This window comes from Leucoraja erinacea, chromosome 17 (assembly GCF_028641065.1).
Source record: "Leucoraja erinacea ecotype New England chromosome 17, Leri_hhj_1, whole genome shotgun sequence".
Taxonomy (NCBI): Eukaryota; Metazoa; Chordata; class Chondrichthyes; order Rajiformes; family Rajidae; genus Leucoraja; species Leucoraja erinaceus.
In genome coordinates this window covers 40,593,097-40,612,580 of record NC_073393.1, presented here as the reverse complement: position 1 = coordinate 40,612,580, position 19,484 = coordinate 40,593,097, and the positions used below count along the sequence as shown (strand labels likewise).

At 42.5% G+C, this 19,484-nt stretch overlaps 1 protein-coding gene across 1 annotated transcript in view; it reads left to right on the top strand.

The window, feature by feature from the left end:
* The first annotated feature begins 923 nt into the window (after positions 1-923).
* The window catches only part of LOC129705459 (Fanconi anemia group A protein-like), a 144,067-nt gene continuing 125,506 nt past the window's right edge, over positions 924-19,484 (top strand). The window contains exons 1-7 of the mRNA XM_055649032.1: positions 924-1,477; positions 4,825-4,934; positions 5,089-5,170; positions 6,489-6,631; positions 8,727-8,822; positions 12,154-12,227; positions 17,093-17,205. Coding sequence (XP_055505007.1) covers positions 1,411-1,477; positions 4,825-4,934; positions 5,089-5,170; positions 6,489-6,631; positions 8,727-8,822; positions 12,154-12,227; positions 17,093-17,205 — 685 coding nt within the window. The 5' untranslated portion in view covers positions 924-1,410. The remainder of the gene's footprint in view (positions 1,478-4,824; positions 4,935-5,088; positions 5,171-6,488; positions 6,632-8,726; positions 8,823-12,153; positions 12,228-17,092; positions 17,206-19,484) is intronic.

The window sequence follows — 19,484 nt, the reverse complement described above, 5'->3', positions numbered from 1 at the left end:
GGGGGGGGAGTGTTGACGTGTTGGAAAAATGAAGTTGATACAGAAGTTCACCTTAAGGATTTGCTGATAGGCAGTTGAATAGTTGAGCAGGCTTACTGTGGTATTTTATACCTCTGCACCTATTAACTATCCTTGCATACCAAACTTATGCTCTTGTCATTGTTACCCGTTTCTCCTTAGATCTTTGATTTATTTAGGTCAATTTATATAAGTGCATGCTTGTTGCCTTCCCCAACAGAAATGAAACCCTATAAGTAAATTTGCTCACCCCCTCCCTCCCTCCTCCTTTTATTTAACCACCCTCAGCCTCTTAAAATGTGTCAAAACATCAACCTGTTTGAAACAACTGAAAAGATTTTGGGGGGGGGAATATGTTCTAAAACAAAATCAAAAAACCAAAGTCACAGATTACAATTCTGGACCGCTAACTTTTTTTTCTTTCACAGGTGAGCTGAACATTTATCCAAATACACAACACCTCCATCACATTGCTATGAGTATTATGTGGAAAGCAAGGGCAACATTTTAGCTGCTTCATCAATTGGAGTGAATGACACAGAAAAAAAACACAACCTTTTATTCTGGAAAACTACAACTGAAAACTACCACTTTGAGAAAAGTAAAACACCACTCACTTGTTGCACATTTTCTTTCCATTACAAGTTGTTCTGTAAAGTTTGGAAAGGCGAGGGTTTGCTTAGTCTACCACTAACAGCTGGCCACAACAGCAGCAAAGCTACTAGAGGAGCTGTCTATCATCTATGGCCAGTAGAGTGATGGCAACTCCAGGCAAAGGGGGCGGGGCACTCACCCGCAACGTCAATCAAACGCCCACCGCGAATCAGCAGCCACTTCCGGGGACGAGCCGTCCAATCAGGCAGCTGGAGGTGGGTTGGGGGCGGGACCAGCGCGAATGCGGAAGTGGACTGGAGAAGAAGAGGGCGGGAAAGATGAAGGCAGGAGCTGGGTGGCTGCAGGAGCAATGAGACCACTGTATTGTCATGTGTGTCCACTGCACGCCAGCAGATGTTGCATTAAGATCATCAGCACAAGAAGCAAGTAATCTGCCGCTCATGGCACATCTTTGCAGAATGCATGCAGTTATTTACAATACAATCACCCAGTGATTTGGGGTCACAAATAGCAGTGGAGCTGGCACAGCTGAATTACTCCAGCACTCTTGTCCATTTGTAGAAACTAATCTATTCGTACGTACACAAGGCACAGTTGATGATATTACTATTGTACACCATTTCCCGCTTTGTATTAATGTTTGCGGTGATTAGTGGACTCCAGCTCTGGAAGATGACCCAATTTCACAGTGGAGTAGGGATGAAATAGGTGCAGACAGCTGTGAATTCAAGGTGTATTTTATACTCTGCAGAGCTGTTCTTTTATGCGAAGGTCAGAATGTCCAGTGCACCGTCCGATTGCCGACTTGATGTCACTCGTAGAAAAACTTTCTCGCAATTGTTGGGTGAGTTTCTTCTGAGATTATAATCACTTTTAAAATATGTGCTGAATTAAACTCTGCCACGCATGGTTTGTTGATGTTAGGTGAAGCAGAGGGTATATGTACTTTTATCTGCACTGACCTTGCATTCTGTTAACATGTATGCATTAATGTTATATCCTTAACTTTTATATGCATTAACCTCTACCTCCTGTTCTGTATTATGTTTACATATTCTGTTGTGCTGCAGCAAGCAAGAATGTCATTGTCCTATCTGGGCCACATGACAATAAAACTCTCTTGAATTCTTGAGTATATCTGAAATGTTTACGAGAGGGTATAGGCTTAAGGTGCGAGTGAAAAGATTTAATGGGAACATGAAGGCCAAATTTTTCACTGAGATGGTGGTGGGTAAGTGGAACAAGCTGCCAGTTAAGGTGGGTGCGATAGCAACATTTAAAACTAAATTGGGCAGGTACATGGATAGGAAGGGTTTGGAGAAATGTGGGCAAAGGTCAGGATAAATGGAACTGCATTAGTTGGGATATCTTGGTCAGCATAGATGAGCTGGGTCAAAGGACCTATTTCTGTGGTGTATCACTGACTCTGCTAAGTAGAAACATTACTGCACAATTTGTAGGTTGAATGCACAGCATCCTGGTGCATGTGAAGGTATAGGTATGTGAATGGCACGTCAGTGAAACACTTTATCGTAGAATAGCATCAGGTTTCTTAAGTAATGTTGATATTGTGTTGGAAAGAACTGCACATGCTGATTTACACTGAAGATAGACACAAAATACTGAAGTAACTCAGCAGGGCAGGCAGCACCTCTGGATAGAAGGAATGGGTGATGTTTCAGGTTGAGACCCTTCTTCAGACTGAGAGTCAGGGGAGAGGGAGTCATAGAGATCAGGAAGTGTACGAGATCAAAAGAAATGAAGGTCAAGGAAAATGTAGAATAGATCATTGTTAGCTAGGAGAAGGTGACAACAAAACAGAGAGACAATGTCATCAGGGGAACGGTCAGACTGGTCAGAGAACTGGGAAGGGGAGGGATGGAGAGAGAGGGAAAGCAAGGGTTTTTTGAAGTTAGAGAAGTCAATGTTTGTACCACTGGGGTGTAAGCTGCCCAAGTGAAATATGAGGTGCTCTTCCTACAATTTGCACTGTGCCTCACTCCGACAATGGAGGGAGGAGGCCCAGGACTGAAAGTTCAGTGTGGGAATGGGAGGGGGAGTAACAGTGTTGAGCAACTGGTATTGTGTTGATCGAGCAAATGTAGAATATTCCATCTTGTTCCCACCTTTTGTTTTGAAGATGTGGGGATTGGGGGAGGTTTGGGGAGTAAGGGAGTGAATGCTTTGTTGTTGGACATCCAATCTGTGAGCTGTTTTTGCAGTTCGTGTTTATGTAGCTGGTCCAGTTGAGCAGCTTGTCAGTGGGGAGTGAGTCCTGGTTGTTGATGGTTGGCTACTTGGTGATGGCAATGCTGTCGAAATATGTGGTTAGACTTTCCTGATGGTTCAATGGGGGCATCATCATTATCAGCATTATCAGTAAATCAGCATTATCAGTAAGATCTGAAGGAAATGTGCTAATTAAACTATGATGAAAGTATTGTAAGTAACTTCAAAGTGTAGAATTTTGAAGAAAATAACTGAAAAACTTTTGAAAGAATGCAATTATAATGTAACTCAAAAGGGAAACGCATTCAATTACAAAGGACCAAAATTCATGTGATAGGAGCAGAATTAGGCCATTTGGCCCATCAAATCTACTCTGCCATTCAGTCATGGCTGATCTATCTCTCCCTCCTCACTCCACTCACTTGCCTTCTCCCCATAACCAATCAATTTCTCCAATTTCAGGTTCTCCTTTCAGGTTCTCCTTGCATTCTCCCTCCCTTTACCAGCTCTCCCACAGCCTACTGCCTCCGCTTCTTCCTTTCTTTTCCCCGCCCCAACCTCCCCATCAGTCTGAAGAAGGGTCTTGAGCCGAAACATCGCCGATTCCTTTGCTCCATAGATGCCACCTCACCCGCTGAGTTTCTCCAGCATTTTTGTCTATCTTCAATACTTATGCAGTAGTAGCAGCTCATGGGATACCCCAGTTATTTTACAGGAAGCTATCAAGTTCAAGTTCAAGTGAGTTTATTGTCATGTGTCCCTGTATAGGACAATTACATTCTTGGTTTGCTTCAGCACACAGAACATAGTAGGCATATGAGGACAAAGATACAGGTAGTAGTGGGACTTGTTTTTCATAATGCAGGTCATTGCCACCTTTGACGTCACAATGGGTGTTGCATGAAGTTGTTAGACACTTGCCTCTTCATTGGCAGCTGAGTCCCAAGTCCTGAAGGCAAGCTCAGAAATCTAAACTAACACTCGCTCAGTACTGAGGCGGTGGTTGTTGGCTTACTAATGTCATTTTTGGATTGCACCATTAAACTAAGATCACAGCTGTTTTATCAAAGTGATATACAAAATCCCATCATTGAATGCAAACTTCCTGTTGAAAATCAAAACTCTGATAATGCTAGAAATCTGCAATTTAAAAAGCCCGCTGGAAACACTGGTTTAGCAGACTGCAGGGTATCATACAGACAGCATATGTAGAAAGAAACTGTTAATATTTCAGGTTGAAGACTTTTGCAGAATTTGACTTCTCTCAGGTATGCTGACCAATATTGCTGCTCCAGTCGCTTCACTAAAACATGTAATTTGTTCATTATAACATTCTTGTTTAGGGGAACGTGCTAAGTGAAAACTCTGCTACAGTTCGTGCAAAACAACAGTGACTGCATCTCAAAATATTTCACTAGGTCTAAAGCATGGTTAGATGTTCAGAGGTCAAGAATGACACTTAGAAAGTCAATCCTTTATATTTTTTAAAAGCCACATTATGAAAAGCCACATTTTCCCCTTAATAAAAAAACACATTGCAATTAAATTAGTTGATATATCCTTACAAATAGTCATTTGAAATTACAACTAAAATCAGTTGCATCAAAAAACGAATTCTAATTGCATAATTAGTGATGTTAATTCCTGAGAATACTGATAATTTGCTAACATTGCTATGCTAACATAGATGATACAGAATTCTTTTAATGTTCAACATCATGGGAACCGAGTAATGCATTTTAAATATTTAATTAGTATTGATTTCTGGAGTAGTTTTGTTCCAGTAATAATAACAAAAGAATGTTTTCAATTGTGGATAATGTCATTGGGCTTCTTGGGGAATGAAGTGGGCACAGGGACCAATTCTCACTTTATTTTTGATGGTGTTCGAAATTAATCTGATTTGCGGATGTGGTCATAAAGTGACGTTAGGATATTCCACAATATGTTTAATTCCTTCAGGTTCGAGATCACGCAAGCAGAAGCGGAGATGTTCTTCAGAGCTTGTGCCCCGTGAGGCTGTAGTTCGGTTGATGAAGCACCATCAGAACCTTGGTGATCTGCTCCTTGAGGTACTCAACTCCACTTCCTTTGGCAATATTCCGAGCGGCTAAATTAGGAAATAAAAAGAGCACAGCAGAGCAGTTTACATTTTAAACATGGGAAAGATAATTCTCAAATTATGAAGAAGTTCAGTTTGAAAATAACGAATCATTTTCTTTGCAGGTTACTGGGTCAGGGAGTGAACGTGATGGTGTTGACTCTGATGATCACAATGCTGGTACACCTGCCAGGGGATCATTTATTGGTAAGTTTATATCATTCCTCATGGAATATTTCAGTTTTTTAATAATATCTTGTCATTGTTGGCATCCAGCGAACGGGATGGATGGAAAGCCACTGTCTGCAAAAACGGACCAAGCACATAATAACATTCATGCACAGCATGCAGCCACATATTACATGCAAGGTCAGTCAAACTATTCATAAAAGTCATTGATTTGTCAGTATAGAATAACAATCCTGAAGTTGCTTGAATTTGCTTTGGTGTTCAGAAATGAATTTTATTGGCCCCACCAGTTGGAACATGATTTAAAGAAGTGAATATGGTGATTTTTTTTTGGATTTTTTTTGGCCTATGAATTGTTCCACCACCTTATAAAGGAGGTACAACTTCAGTTACAACTGACAATTGTATAACATTCACCCTTTACTCTCCCGGCCTTCCATCTCAATGTTGACTGAGCACATTGGTGGGCAACAGTGAAGTAAGCCAATGAAGTAAGCAGTCGAACTCACTCTGAATCAGTGAATGGATTTGTAGTAACTGAGTAGTGGCATCTCAGAAACTAGTGCCTCTCAGCATCATTTTATTCCTCTTTTGGTAAATAAAGTGAATCCTTGCTGGAGGGATTATTGAAACATCAGTATGTCATGTTTGGACAAACAGACCGGCTGAATGTCATTTGTTGTCATTGATAAACGTGAGAGTACATTTACTGACTTATCTCTGACCTTCAGGTCCTGAGCATTTAAGCAACCGGGGAACCCAATTAAAATTAGACACAATGCTGGAGGAAATCAGCAGGCCAGGCAACATCTCTGGAGAGAAGGACTGGGGGACGTTTCGGATAGAGATCTTTTATCAACCTTTATCCTACACAAGAGGTGGCACAGTGGTAGAGTTGCTGCTTTGCAGTGCTCACAGTGCCAGAGACAGGGTTCGATAGGATGCTATCTGTACGGAGCTTGTACGTTCTCCCCATGACTGCATGGGTTTCCTCCGCATTTATCTCCTACACTCTAAAGACGCACAGGTTTGTAGGTTAATTGGCTTGGTATAAGTGTAAATTGTCCCTAGTGAGTGTAGGATAGTGTTAATGTGCGGGGAGTGCTGGTTGGTATGGACTCGGTGGGCCGAAGGGCCTGTTTCTGTGCTGTATCTCTAAACTAAGTTAAAACTAGTTTTGGACAAAACATGGTATTATTGATTATCTGGTGCTGATTATGATGCGTAGATAGTTAAAAAAAAAAAAAAAAAAAAATCCCATCATTGTAAAATTGTTTTACATTTCAGTCACTTAAGAAATTGAAAAGACTTGTATTTTTCTGATGTATCTTCTCAGCCTCGGTGTTTCGCGAGCAAGCTTTAATGAAGGACATGCCTCCGGGGCTTTTGACTGCCAGAACAGCTGTGGAGAAAATTCAGCAAATCGAGCAGCTTGGGCTTACACCCAGACACACAGTTATGTTGGATGCTGATCAGCGGGTAGGTGAATTAATTTTAGTGCGCGTTCAATTGGTTATCAGTAGTTCATTTGAAAATCTGCTTCACTAACTGAGATGGATCATTGGAGTCGGTATTGGGGCCTGAATTGATGGAGTATACGGGCTGACGGCGCAGCGGTAGAGTCGCTGCCTTACAGCGAATGCAGCGCGGGAGACCCAGGTTCGATCCGGACTACAGGTGCTGTCTGTAAGGAGTTTGTACGTTCTCCCCGTGATCTGCGTGGGTTTTCCTCCGAGATCTTCGGTGTCCTCCCACACTCCAAAGACGTACAGGTTTGATGGTTAATTGGCTTGGTATGAATGTAAAATTGTCCCTAGTGTGTGTAGGATAGTGTTAATGTGCATATCACTGGCCGGTACGGACTTGGTGGGCCGAAAGGCCTGTTTACGCGCTGTATCTCTAAACTAAAGTGCAGTAAATATCACAACTGAGAAGAAAACATTTGTATGAAGAAGGTTTTCAACCCGAAATGTCACCCTACCTCCAGAGATGCTGCCTGTCCCGCTGAGTTACTCCAGCATTCTGTGTCTATCTTCGGTTTAAACCAGCATCTGCAGTTCCTTCCGATAGAAAACTTTCTTTTGTTGGTTATCACAGTTAAGTCTTGTGCAATGCATGGATCTGAAGCTGCCAAAGTAGTGTTGGTCGCCTTGGGAAAGGTTTATATCAATGAAGTTGGGGGGTAGAGATGTTTAGATGTTTATCACTGCTTAGCCAATGGTTAGTTTGCGTACTTTACAAATACTCTAGACCATGTTGTTTTCAGACGAGAACAGAAGCTGCTGGGGACACTGACAGTCGGACAGATCCCGAGGAAAGAGAAAGAGTTATTATTTTTCTTTGATCTGCAACCTTAGCTCTGTTTTGGGTCGAGGCCCTTCTTCAGATTCGTCACCCATTCCTTCTCTCCAGCGATGCTGCCTGTTCCGCTGAGTTACTCCAGTATTTCGTGTCTGTTTGTAGATTGCCTGTTTATTTAACTTGGAGGAAGTTTGTAATGGTCCTTTTACAGCTGTTAATAGAGAGACGTTGTTGCTATGGAATCTTGCTTAAAAGACAAAGGTAGACAAACATGCTGGAGAAACTTAGCGGGTGAGGCAGCATCTATGGAGCGAAGGAATAGGTGATGTTTCAGGTCGAGACCCTTCTTCAGATGGTAGACAGATTTGAAGACTAAAAGACAGATGGAAGTGGTTAACACAAAGTAGAGTGATTTTACTTCAATAAATCTTTTCAGTATCGAAAAAGGACAACAACCAAAATACAAGATAGAAATAGATCTGCAATGCTTTTAATGATTTTTTTTAAAGATTATTAATTCTGAAAGGAATGGAATGATCACACTCAGTTTTTAAAACATAAAAGGAATGATTGGAAAGTAAAAAATTATAGATTTTGTTTTTTAACCATATAACAATTACAGCACGGAAACAGGCCATCTCGGCCCTACAAGTCCATGCCGAACAAATTTTTTTTCCCCTTAGTCCCACCTGCCTGCACTCGTACCATAACCCTCCATTCCCTTCTCATCCATATGCCTACCCAATTTATTTTTGAATTATACCAATGAACCTGCCTCCACCACTTCCACTGGGAGCTCATTCCACACCGTCACCACCACTCTCTGCGTAAAGAAGTTCCCCCTCATATTACCCCTAAACTTCTGTCCCTTAATTCTGAAGTCATGTCCTCTTGTTTGAATCTTCCCTATTCTCAAAGGGAAAAGCTTGTCCACATCAACTCTGTCTATCCCTCTCATCATTTTAAAGGCCTCTATCAGGTCCCCCCTTAACCTTCTGCGCTCCAGAGAATAAAGACCTAACTTATTCAACCTATCTCTGTAACTTAGTTGTTGAAACCCAGGCAACATTCTAGTAAATCTCCTCTGTACTCTCTCTATTTTGTTGACATCCTTCCTATAATCTTTTCACAGATCTTTTCACAGATAATCAAAAGAGGTAGAAACAGTGCATAATATACACAATGAAGAATCTTGTGGGACCAAACAGAAGTGCTTACTTTAATTTCCTGATACCACCGTTTGATAACACTGACCTGGCTTGTTCTATTACAGGGTAAACTTGTCTGTTTACTGCAGAGTTTGCGAGAACTGATGTCTACTGGAATGCTCAGCCGGTTGCAATTCAGGGAGGAGATTTGGAAAGCAAAGGTGAGAGAAATGCTTCATAATTATATAGTCGCATAGCTGCATTCTTATGTCACAGTCATGAATTCAAAGGTCAGGCGAATAGTCAATTTATTGCCAAAAATATCAGTTCATCAAGTTTTATTTAGCCCTAAATCTATTCCATTATGATATTGTCCAATAAATCTTGATTTGTTGTTTCAGTATGAGGTTTTACTTTCTGTGGGTGACGCTGTGTTGTAATGGTGATAGTTGAGGAAGTAAATGTTCACAGAGATAGATGATGTGTAATTCAAACAGTCATCAGTCTGAAGAAGGGTCGTGACCTGAAACATCACCCATTCCTACCAGCCAGAGATGCTCCAGCAGTTCCTCCAGCATTTTGTGTCTAAGTTATGTGTAATTCAAATGCGTGTTGTGTTTCTTGAGCGTTGTTGGAGCTGCAGTCGTTCAGGTGACGAGGATGTTACATCATACCCACCCCACCCTAGTCAGCCTACTAGTTCCACTCTTCGCATCCTCGTTTCCCTGTCAATAGCACATCTTCCCCAGCTAATAATGGGCCATTGTTGGACACCACCCTTCCTGAGGTCATCTGTTACCAGCCCTATTTTCTTTTGGTCTTCTATATAATTCAGTCTGAAGAGAGATTCCACCCCAAAATGTCACCTATTCCTTTTCTCCATAGATGCTGCCTGACCCACTGAGTGGCTCCAGCGTTTTGTGTCATACCGTCATTCTCTTGATTTGTATCGTGTCTATGGTCAAAATCTTTTGGAGGATTAAGGAGCAAGACCTTTCATGGTTAATCTAGTAACATTTCTGATCAGTGGTTATTCACAGGATATCAATGGTGAGGAGTTAAGCCATTGAAAGTGTTGGGAGCACTGAGATCTGGGGTTAGGGTAACTGATTTGAGAAGTTTGTTTGACCTGCATTTCTTTGGTCTATAAGGAATGTGTGTGTTAAGGGACTTTTCAATAGACACATGGATATACAGGGAATAGACGGATATGTATCTTGTGCAGGCAGAGGAGATCAGTTTAACAACATCATGTTCGGCATGGATATTAACATAGATACTTGGAAAATAAGTGCAGGAGGAGTCCATTCGTCCCTGAGTCAGCACCGCCATTCATTGTCATCATGGCTGATCATCTATCAATAACCCATGCCTGCCTTCTCCCCATATCCCTTGTTTCCACTAGCCCCCAGAGCTTTATCTAACTCTCTCTTAAATTAATCCAGTGATTTGGTCTCCACTGCCCTCTGTGGCAGGTAATTCCATAAATTCACAATTCTCTGGGTGAAAAAGTATTTTCTCACCTCAGTCTTAAATGACCTCCCCTTTATTCTAAGACTGTGGCCCCTGGTTCTGGACTCGCCCAACATTGGGACCATTTTTCCTGCATCTAGCTTGTCCAGTCTTATAGAAACATATAAAATATTGAATGCTGAGGGCCTGTTTCCGTGCTGTACTATTCAATGTTGTTTCTGGAGAGTGGTGATCAGGACTGTATACAGTACTGGGTCTATTACCTAAGGAGCATTCTGTGTTTCTGCTAATAAAATAAGGCATCCCATGAGCATTGTAAACTACCTTAACCTACTAGTCCTACTGCGTTTATAAAAATCTATAACCATATACTTCAGGCTTCTTCTGTTCTGCCACACTTCTCAAAGTTCTCCTACTTATTGTATGTTCTGTTGCACTTCCTCAGATAGACTGCCTTGCATTTGTGTTCAGTTGTGTTTCCTCTGCCCAAATGACAAATCAATCTGCATCCATCAGGAAGTGGAAAGCTTTCCTCATTCCAGGCAATCACATCGCCTGTCCGCTTACAAGCCTCCACATTTCTATCTAAGTAATTAGTGTGTGTAAGCGCATGCATGGGACTGGATCTGAGCCCACTGCAAACGGACATGAAATCACAATCTCATCCACCCGTTGATGCTTGGACAATGCAACTCACCCCCTCCATGACACACTGAGGAGCACCTTCAGCAACAGACTGGTTTCACCAAGATGCAGCACAGAACACCACAGGAGATCCTTCTTCCCTGTGGCAAACAAACTGTACAACTCCTTCCCTTCTGTCGTGGGTAGAGACTCTCCTCTCTTCTCCCCCCCCCCCCCCCCCCCCCCCCCCCCCTTATCTTTGCACATCCCCACTCCTTTCCACTCATCACTTTCATTTCATGTTTTGTGTATCTTGTGTTTTATGACTGTTGGCAGACCAATTTCCTTCCTGGGATAAATAAAGTTCTATCTCATCGTGTCGTATACTCTTCACTTTGAACTGCTGAGCAAATTTTGGATACGAATTACCACTTTCCTTTGGGCATGTAACGTTGACCTGGCTGCCTGCAAGACTTGTTTAAATTCTTGCTGATATCGATGTATGCTCCTTCAAATACATTCCCTCGTTCTATTGTATGGAACAATATGTTGATTTCAGAAAAAAGTACATGGACTCAACACATTTGCAAAGAGCTCTTTTAAAGATGCAAAGGTGCTCTAGCACCAAAACATGAATTTGAAACATAGAAAAATAGGTGCATGAGAAGGCCATTCACCCCTTTGAGCCAGCACCGCCATTCAATATGATCATGGCTGATCATCCAAAATCAGTACCCCGTTCCTGCCCCCCCCCCCCCCCCCCCCCCCCCCCCCATATCCCTTGATTCTGTTCACCTTAAGAGATAAATCTAACTCGCTCTTGAAAACATCCAGTGAATTGGCCTCCACTGCCTTCTGTGGCAGAGAATTCCACAGATTCGCAACTCTCTGGGTGAAAAAGATTTTCCTAATTTAATTTAATGAAAAAACTGCAGATGCTGGAAAAATTGACGGTAGACAAAAATGCTGGAGGAACTCAGCGGACGAGGCAGCATTTATGGAGAGAATAAATAGGCAAGGTTTTGGGCCGAGACCCTTCTTCAGACTGAAGAAGGGGTCTATGGAATCTAGATGCGGGAATGGGGAGTAAAGGCAAACGGCTGGAGGAACTCGGTGGCTCGAGCAGCATCTGTGGAGGTTTTGATCCGAAATATTTATAAATATAATAGAGCCCTTCAGCCTCTACACTTCACCGATGTTCCTTGCCCTGTTGAGTTCTGCCAGCAGTTTGCATCTTGCTCCTCATTAGCTTGTATCTCAACACTAAATAAGTGAAACCTTTTTTTCTGCTTTCTTGCCATAAGAATTAAAAATAAGAGTAATTATCTGATTCCAGTTAACTTTTTGGGTCATTCTTAAATATTCTACATCTGGTAAATTTCGATGTTAAAGACTGCATGTTCTGATGAATATAATTTTTATTTGACATTTACAAAATTCCTTATTCTGTTGAAGGAAGTACCCATGCTGGAAGTTGTTTGGCATTTGCAGAAGGAGAATATTGTGAGCCTGGAAGAGCTTGTAACAAGGTATGTCCATTGAACATATAGACAGCATCGTGCATTCTAGAGTCAAGAGTGTTTTATTGTCATATGTCCAGGGATGCAGTGCTGTTGGACGGGCCACACTGGAGCGCCGCTCCGGCACCTCTTTATTTATTAAAAAAAAAAAAAAAATTAACTTGCGGGTGTGTGGTTGGGGAACATGGTTGAAAGAGTGGGAAAGGAAAGACCCATCACTACTGAGGTTCACGTGCTGTCTATATCGTGGAGGTTGTGGGCCTGGTGCTGAGCCTGGAAATCTGGTGAGGTGATGGCTCTGGCCCGCTGGTGGCCGGTGGAGAGGCGAGGGTCGGCGGACATGAAGAAGGGTCTTGACCCGAAATGTCACCCATTCCTTCTCTCCAGAGATGCTGCCTGCCCCACTGAGTCACTCCAGCATTTTGTGTTTATAGGACATTGGTCAGGCTGCGTTAGGAGTATTGCCTCAACATGGGGGCTATTGAATGGACACAGAGTAGCAATGTTACAACATTTTGAGATTTAAAAAATCAAGTCTGCAATTTATCCCATCAGAAAAAAGCATAAACAGAAGTTTAATTTAACACATAATTCACTTTCATATATTCAGTATTAAAAAAGTTATGTCCATTTTCATACTATGAAATTAGCATCTTGTTCCCTATTGCTTTTCCATTGACAATACAATAGCTGTGATCGAGGACAGTCAAAAGCCCATAACTTTCTTAAAAATTAAGAGAACTGAATGACATTTTCAGTTATTTTAGATTTAAACATTCTGAAACAAATATGAAACGATCTTACTTGGATGACCCTAAATTAAAGCATATAATTAGTTAGTTACCTAATTGTAGCTAATTACAAAATTCAATTACTAGATCTAAACATCTATCCATTTCTTAAGAAAATGTTAACATTTTTAAATAGCCTAAGTGTCCAAATAACATTCACACAAGAATTCACAATACAACATGATTTTTAAATCTCATTGTCATGAATTTATAGGCCAAATGGAAGGAACTTAATGTTTAATTCCCGTAAATTAATGGCCATTTAAATCATCTTGCTAGTGGGATTTTGTGGAACCCGATCGATTGGAACGTTGCGGCTGCAGTGAATTTGAACCCCATATCGGCAGGAAAAACACTGCCGGTTCGTATGGGGCCAAATCACATTTTCGCCAATGAAATTTGGATTAAAGTCATCCTAAGAAGCAAGTTTATATGTAAAATAAACGACTTGCCTTATGCTTTGTCCCCTACGTGAGATCCGTCCTGTTGTAGGCGTTGACGGCGTTAGAAGTAGCTTTTTATTTTACTCCAGGAATTAAATTGTCCCGCGATTTTAAAAAAAACTTCAGAGTTAATCCCCCCCCCCCCCCCCCCCCCCCAAAGGTGCCAAAGTCGAGCACATGGCCAGTGGCAGAACTGCAGCGCCGCTGGAGGTAGGTATTGTAACATCGCTACCCAGAGGAGGTTCACCAGAATGAAGTCTGGTTCAGGGGTTACTGGCTACACCGAAAGATTGGACAGACTTTAATTGTTTTCTCTGGGAAGCTGGAGGGTGAGAGGAGGCATGATAGTGTAAAAAATAGTGAGAAACGGAGTGTAGATCGTCAGAATCTTTTTCCCAGGATAGAAATATCAAATACTAGAGGGCATAGCATTAGATGAGAGGGGCAATGTTTAAATGAGATGTGAAGAACAAGTATTTTTACACACTGGCTGGTGAGTGCCTGATTCGCTTTGCTGGGGGTGGTGGTGGGGTCAGGTATAATAATGCTATGGTGGTCCGAAGGGCCTGTTCCTGTACTGAACTGTTCTCTATTCTACACAGCTGAACAAAATCAGTTAATAGAGCTGGAAGGAAAAATCATCCTTTATTGCTAATGACTTGAACTATTCAGTAAAGACCAGTCGGACTGCCCTCCTGATTAAATTGTATCTGTATGCTGTGTTGTCACCTTCCCATAGCTAACAATGATCTATTCTACATTTCCAATGAGCTTCATCCACTGATGTCTCGTTTTCACACCTTGCCCTTCCTTATCTCTGCATCTCCCTCTCCCCTGACTGTCTGAAGAAGGGTCTCGACCTGAAACGTCCTCATTCCTTCTCTCCAGAGATGCTGCCTGTCCCGCTGAGTTACTCCAGCATTTTGTGTGTATTTTAAATATTCTTCCTTTGTACATGATCTCTTTCCCCCAAAAATGTGCTATGTGGACATATCTATAACATTCTCATATTTATCTGCATTATTTCAATGGCTGAGTGTTTTCTTTTTGGTGCCATTTAATTTTGTAAAATTGTATATATTTGCTCTGATGTTGTGAAGGCTCTGATTTATTTTTTGACCTCTGAATCATGATATGTTGGAGATAATGCTCTGCTTTAATTGCAAATGATATGGCAGGAGGAGAAAATAAGTACCCCGTTCTAGCTTTCCCATCCCTTGATTCCTTTAGCTCTCAGAGATAAATCTAACGCTCGCTTGAAAGCCTCCAGTGAATTGGCTTCCACTGCCTTCTGTGGCAGATAATTCCACATTCACAAATCTCTGGGTGCAAAAGATTTTCCTAATTTAATGTTTAAGAAAAAACTGCAGATGCTGGAAAAGCCGACGGTCTCGTCTATCTCAAACATTAACTGTTCTATTCCCATGGATGCTGTGTAAGATTTGAGATGTTTTCCCTCGTGCTACAATCAACAAAACCAAAGAGCTGCATTTTGGACTTTTTTTATACGGGACTGGGACTGAGAGAGAGAAAAGCTGCGGTCAGTTTTAACAAGGGATGTCACAATCAGTGTGGCCCAAGATGGCCGCGGGACCTCGTGACCAGCCACAAAAGCGAAACCCCAGAGCTCAGTCTCTGGGTTTCTGCAAAGTCACGGCCTGAACAATAGATGGATATTGGCCGTGCAGGAACCCCCGAACCAGATCGCAGTCCAGACACTGGGGCGCTGACATCAGCAGGCATCACAATGCCCCAATCCGACCTACATAGTTAATCTCGTTAAGGGAGCACAATAGCTCATAGAAACCTACCTGGCCGGTGATGGGAAAACCAGTTAAACCCATCACGCTTTATCGCGAAACAAATGAACAGACCGTCTAGCCATCACCGGTACTCCCGGACATAACGCAGAACAAAGAGAGAGCTCGAAACCCATCTTGTAAGCAAAGAGATCCCGAGATCTGGCGGGAGATAGGACGGGTCAGGATTAGAATAACTGGCCTTCTTTGGGTTTAAGAAGGAAAAAGGAGGGAGACACAGAAGGAGTCACTGAACGAATCTGGTGACTTGCGGAGAGGGAGAGAGGACACAGGACAGCGCTTAAAAAGAACACGGTGTCTAGTGTGACACTTACTCCGGCTGGAGTCCCCGCCACGTGGAAAGAAAAAGGAAAGCAATAGGACCCCTGGGCGAGGTGAACCCCCGGGACCACCCGAAAGACCGAGACGACCGCCGCCGACCCTTCCACAGCCACCTAATCGGAGGAAGCAGCACGACCAGCCAGTAACCTCAGTAATCGCCCCATAGTGAGCATGTACCCCGATCCTGCACATCCTGGACATAGTTTAGTGTAGAGGGGAGGGGGTTATATTAACGTGGGTGTAAGTGTAGATGAGCTGGCAAATTTTATGATGTGCCGTACGTTCCCCATCCCGCACTCGAGTGTTGTATCGTAGTTATTGCGTCTATGATCCCGAAACAGGAACTGTAATTATGCACATGCCTTCTAGAACTGTGTCATTATTCATGTACCGTAGTCCCAACCGCTAAATAAAAGTTTTTTTCCTGTTTAAACCCTGGTCTTCAAGTCTGGTCTGGTTGAATTTTCTGCACTATCAACGCTCCTGCAACTAAGTCCAGTGTCTAGAACCGTAGGGGGTGAGTGGGTCGAGCCACTCGAGGGGAACCAGTGTGCGCGGCCTGGTCGAGGGACCAGAGCAAACCACAGGGACCTTAGGTCGGGCAAAAGCTCGACGCAGAAAACCCTTACAGCTGTCGGATATGGCAGGAGGATAAATCTGCCTCGTCTCACACTGGTGCAAGCTACCCTTGCCTATGTTAGTCACATGTAATGAAAATGTACAAATTCTCTGACTTGACGGCCATTTCGGATTGCTTCACATTATTATTTTCAATCTATTCGGGGAAAGGTTTGAGGTTTTGTGTTTAAAAGAAGCACGGTAAACATTACCTGGTGCTCCACATTCCAAATCATCGGAGTTTCTGAATCATTGGATCATGATTTATTGCAATTTTATGGTATTTCACTATTTCCCCCTCAATAGTGTGCCCTAATCCTGGAATTCCCTTTCTAGCATCACTCTGCAAGCAAAGTCAACAGAAGGACTACTGTGTTTCAAGAAGGTGGCCCAACACCTTCCCCATTAGAGATGGGAATAAATGCTGGTGATGTCTAGAACAAATGAAAAAACCTCATGATATTTGACGGGAAGGTCTGAAGAAGGTTCTCGACCTGAAACGTCGCCTATTCCTTAGCTTCATAGATGCTGCCTCACCCGCTGAGTTTCTCCAACATTTTTGTCTACCTCATGATATTTGAATGTCATTGAAGGGGAAATGGTTCTCTTTATCTTTTTCCTTACACAACTTATCTTAATTTATAACAGTGGTACATACATTCTCCTCCCTCTTTGCGACGGCACAGGAGCTACTTCACCTCTACTCCCCCCCCCCCCCCCCCCCCCCCCCCCCCCCCTCCCCCCCCCCTACCCCCCCCCCCCCCCCCCCCCATGGCTTGAATAATAATACACTATATTTGAAAATTGCAGTGGATGTTTAAATCTGAACCCCTGGATTGATTGAAGGAGAATAAGCTCTGCTGTTTCTGTGTTACATACAGTAATCCTGATGTGACCTTTGCGGTACGCTGGCTGTTTGACAACTTGTGCCTGCTTTGTTCGGAGGCTGAGGATCAGTACCAGCATCAAGATATACCGAGGCAGATATTGTCAGGTAGGGGGGAAAAGTGAAATTATATAACACACAGTATATGCAAAAGTGGAATTGCCTAAATTCGGGAGAACAACATTAATTCAGAATGCTTTAGTTATCTTTGGTAATACTCAGAAGAAGGGTCTCGACCCGCATCGTCACCCATTCCTTCTCTCCAGAGATGCTGCTTGAGTTACTCCAGTTTTTTTTATCTATCCTTGTGCTTTAATCATTGTTACACATTGTTGTGTCTCAACCGATTCATCATTCCTTTCAGTTACAACCACTGGGTCAGTGTGCTTGCTTCCAGAAGCCTTGACTTGTGTACTACTTCAGCAATGGGCAGCCCAGACATAGACAAGCTCAGGAATCACCCTGAAACCTTCAGCAAATTGTTTTCTGCAAAAGCTTTAATAGTGGAGATCCCCGAGTTGTACAGTGGAATCAAAAAATAGTTTCCAAAACATTTATTTTACTTTAGTCTATAATTTTAATGTGAAGTGGAGTTTTATTTCAATTTTGTGTTTTCTCTCTGCAGATGCTGCATTACCTGCTGAGTAATTTCACCATTTGTTTTATTTCTCTTTGTCAGTATCTAGCATGTATTCTAACTCGTGGCTACAGCACAATTCCCCTCTCCATTGTTTTCTTTAATTTCCTATTTACTTCTTCAGATCGATCAGCAATGATCACCACCACCACTACCACTGCCACCACCTGAGTTATTCAACCCCTCTCGGTCTTCAGCCTCTCACAGACTTTCCTTTTGTTCTGTCCACCCTCCCTCTTTGCAATCTAAAATGTTTCTTTGTTTTGATGAGGTCATTATATTAAAGGTCACATGTCTCACTTGAATTTGTTGTTTTCATAAGTGGAGGGATAATATCTGCAACCATTGCAGGAGGTTTTGGCCCTTTACCTGCTGGTTCCGGACCATAAATGGAAGTTACTTTAATCGATGTCATTGCTTTTGCACGGGTGACAAACCTGGTCCTTACAGCCTGGTTACCGGTATCCACAATGAAAAATAAATTCTTGATAGATAAATAATGGCAACATTGCTTCTTTACGATGAATGCAAGAAAATGGTTGCAGAATTATACTTTTTTTTTCTCTGATGAATGGATGGTGCTTTTTTTGTTTGTTTTTATGGCAATATTGTACGGTACTTTAAAGTGTATTTCAATTAAGGTACTTCAAGTTCACCTAGTTAAATAAAGTAAGGATTAATTCACCCTTCGAGTGATAGTTATACTGCTTGGAGACGGATCGTTCAGTCTAATTTATCCACACTGACCATGGGGCCTTCCTGAGATGGTTCCATTTTCCTGTATTTGGCCCAAATCCCTCTAAATGTTTCTTATGAATGAACCTGTCCAAATCTCTCTTAAACATTGCAATTGTGTCAGCGCTCATCACATTCCCTGACAACATGTTCCATATACCCACCACCTCCTGTGTGAAAAAACTTCCCCCTCGGGTTCTCGCAAGATCATAAGAGATAGGAGCAGAATCAGGCCATTCAGCCCATCAAGTCTATTCCGCCATTCAATCATGGCTGATCTATCTCTCCCTCCTAACCCCATTCTCCTGCCTTCTCCCCATAACCCCCAACACCCGTGCAAAAGGTTCTCTTTAAATCTTTCCTTTCTCACCTCCAATCTGTGCCTTCCCACTTTAGATTCTCCTACCCTGGGGAACAAAATGAACGACCAACCACCTTGACTATGTCCATCAAGATTTTATGAATCTCTGTAAGATTGCCTATTGTTTTTTTTCAGGAAAAATATTGCCAGCCTTTTCAGTCTCTCTGTATAACTCAAACCCTTTAGCCACAAACACTTTATTGTGTTTTCTGCAACCTTCCTAGCTGAATCACACCTATAGTACGGAGACTAGAGCTGTTCATAATAAGCCGTGTGTAGGCTTTCCACCAATTTGTTCAGTTGCTGTATGATGTACCTACATGTATGCTCAATACCCTGTCCAGTGCAAACCAGCATGCCTCAAACTGCATAGGAAAGAACTTGTTTAAATCGAAGGTAGTCTCAAAATGCTGGAGTAACTCAGCGGAACAAGCAGCATCTGGAGAGAAGGAATGGGTGACGTTTCAAGTCGAGAATTCTTCCGATTGATGAGTCTGAAGAAGGGTCTCAACCCGAGATGTCACCCATTCCTTCTCACCAGAGATGCTGCCTGTCCTGCTGAGTTAAGGGCTTATCCCACTTACGTGTCCTTGGCACGCAAATTACGCGACCTCGTGGTCGCGTTGAGGAGCACGGGCATCATATGGCCGCGTG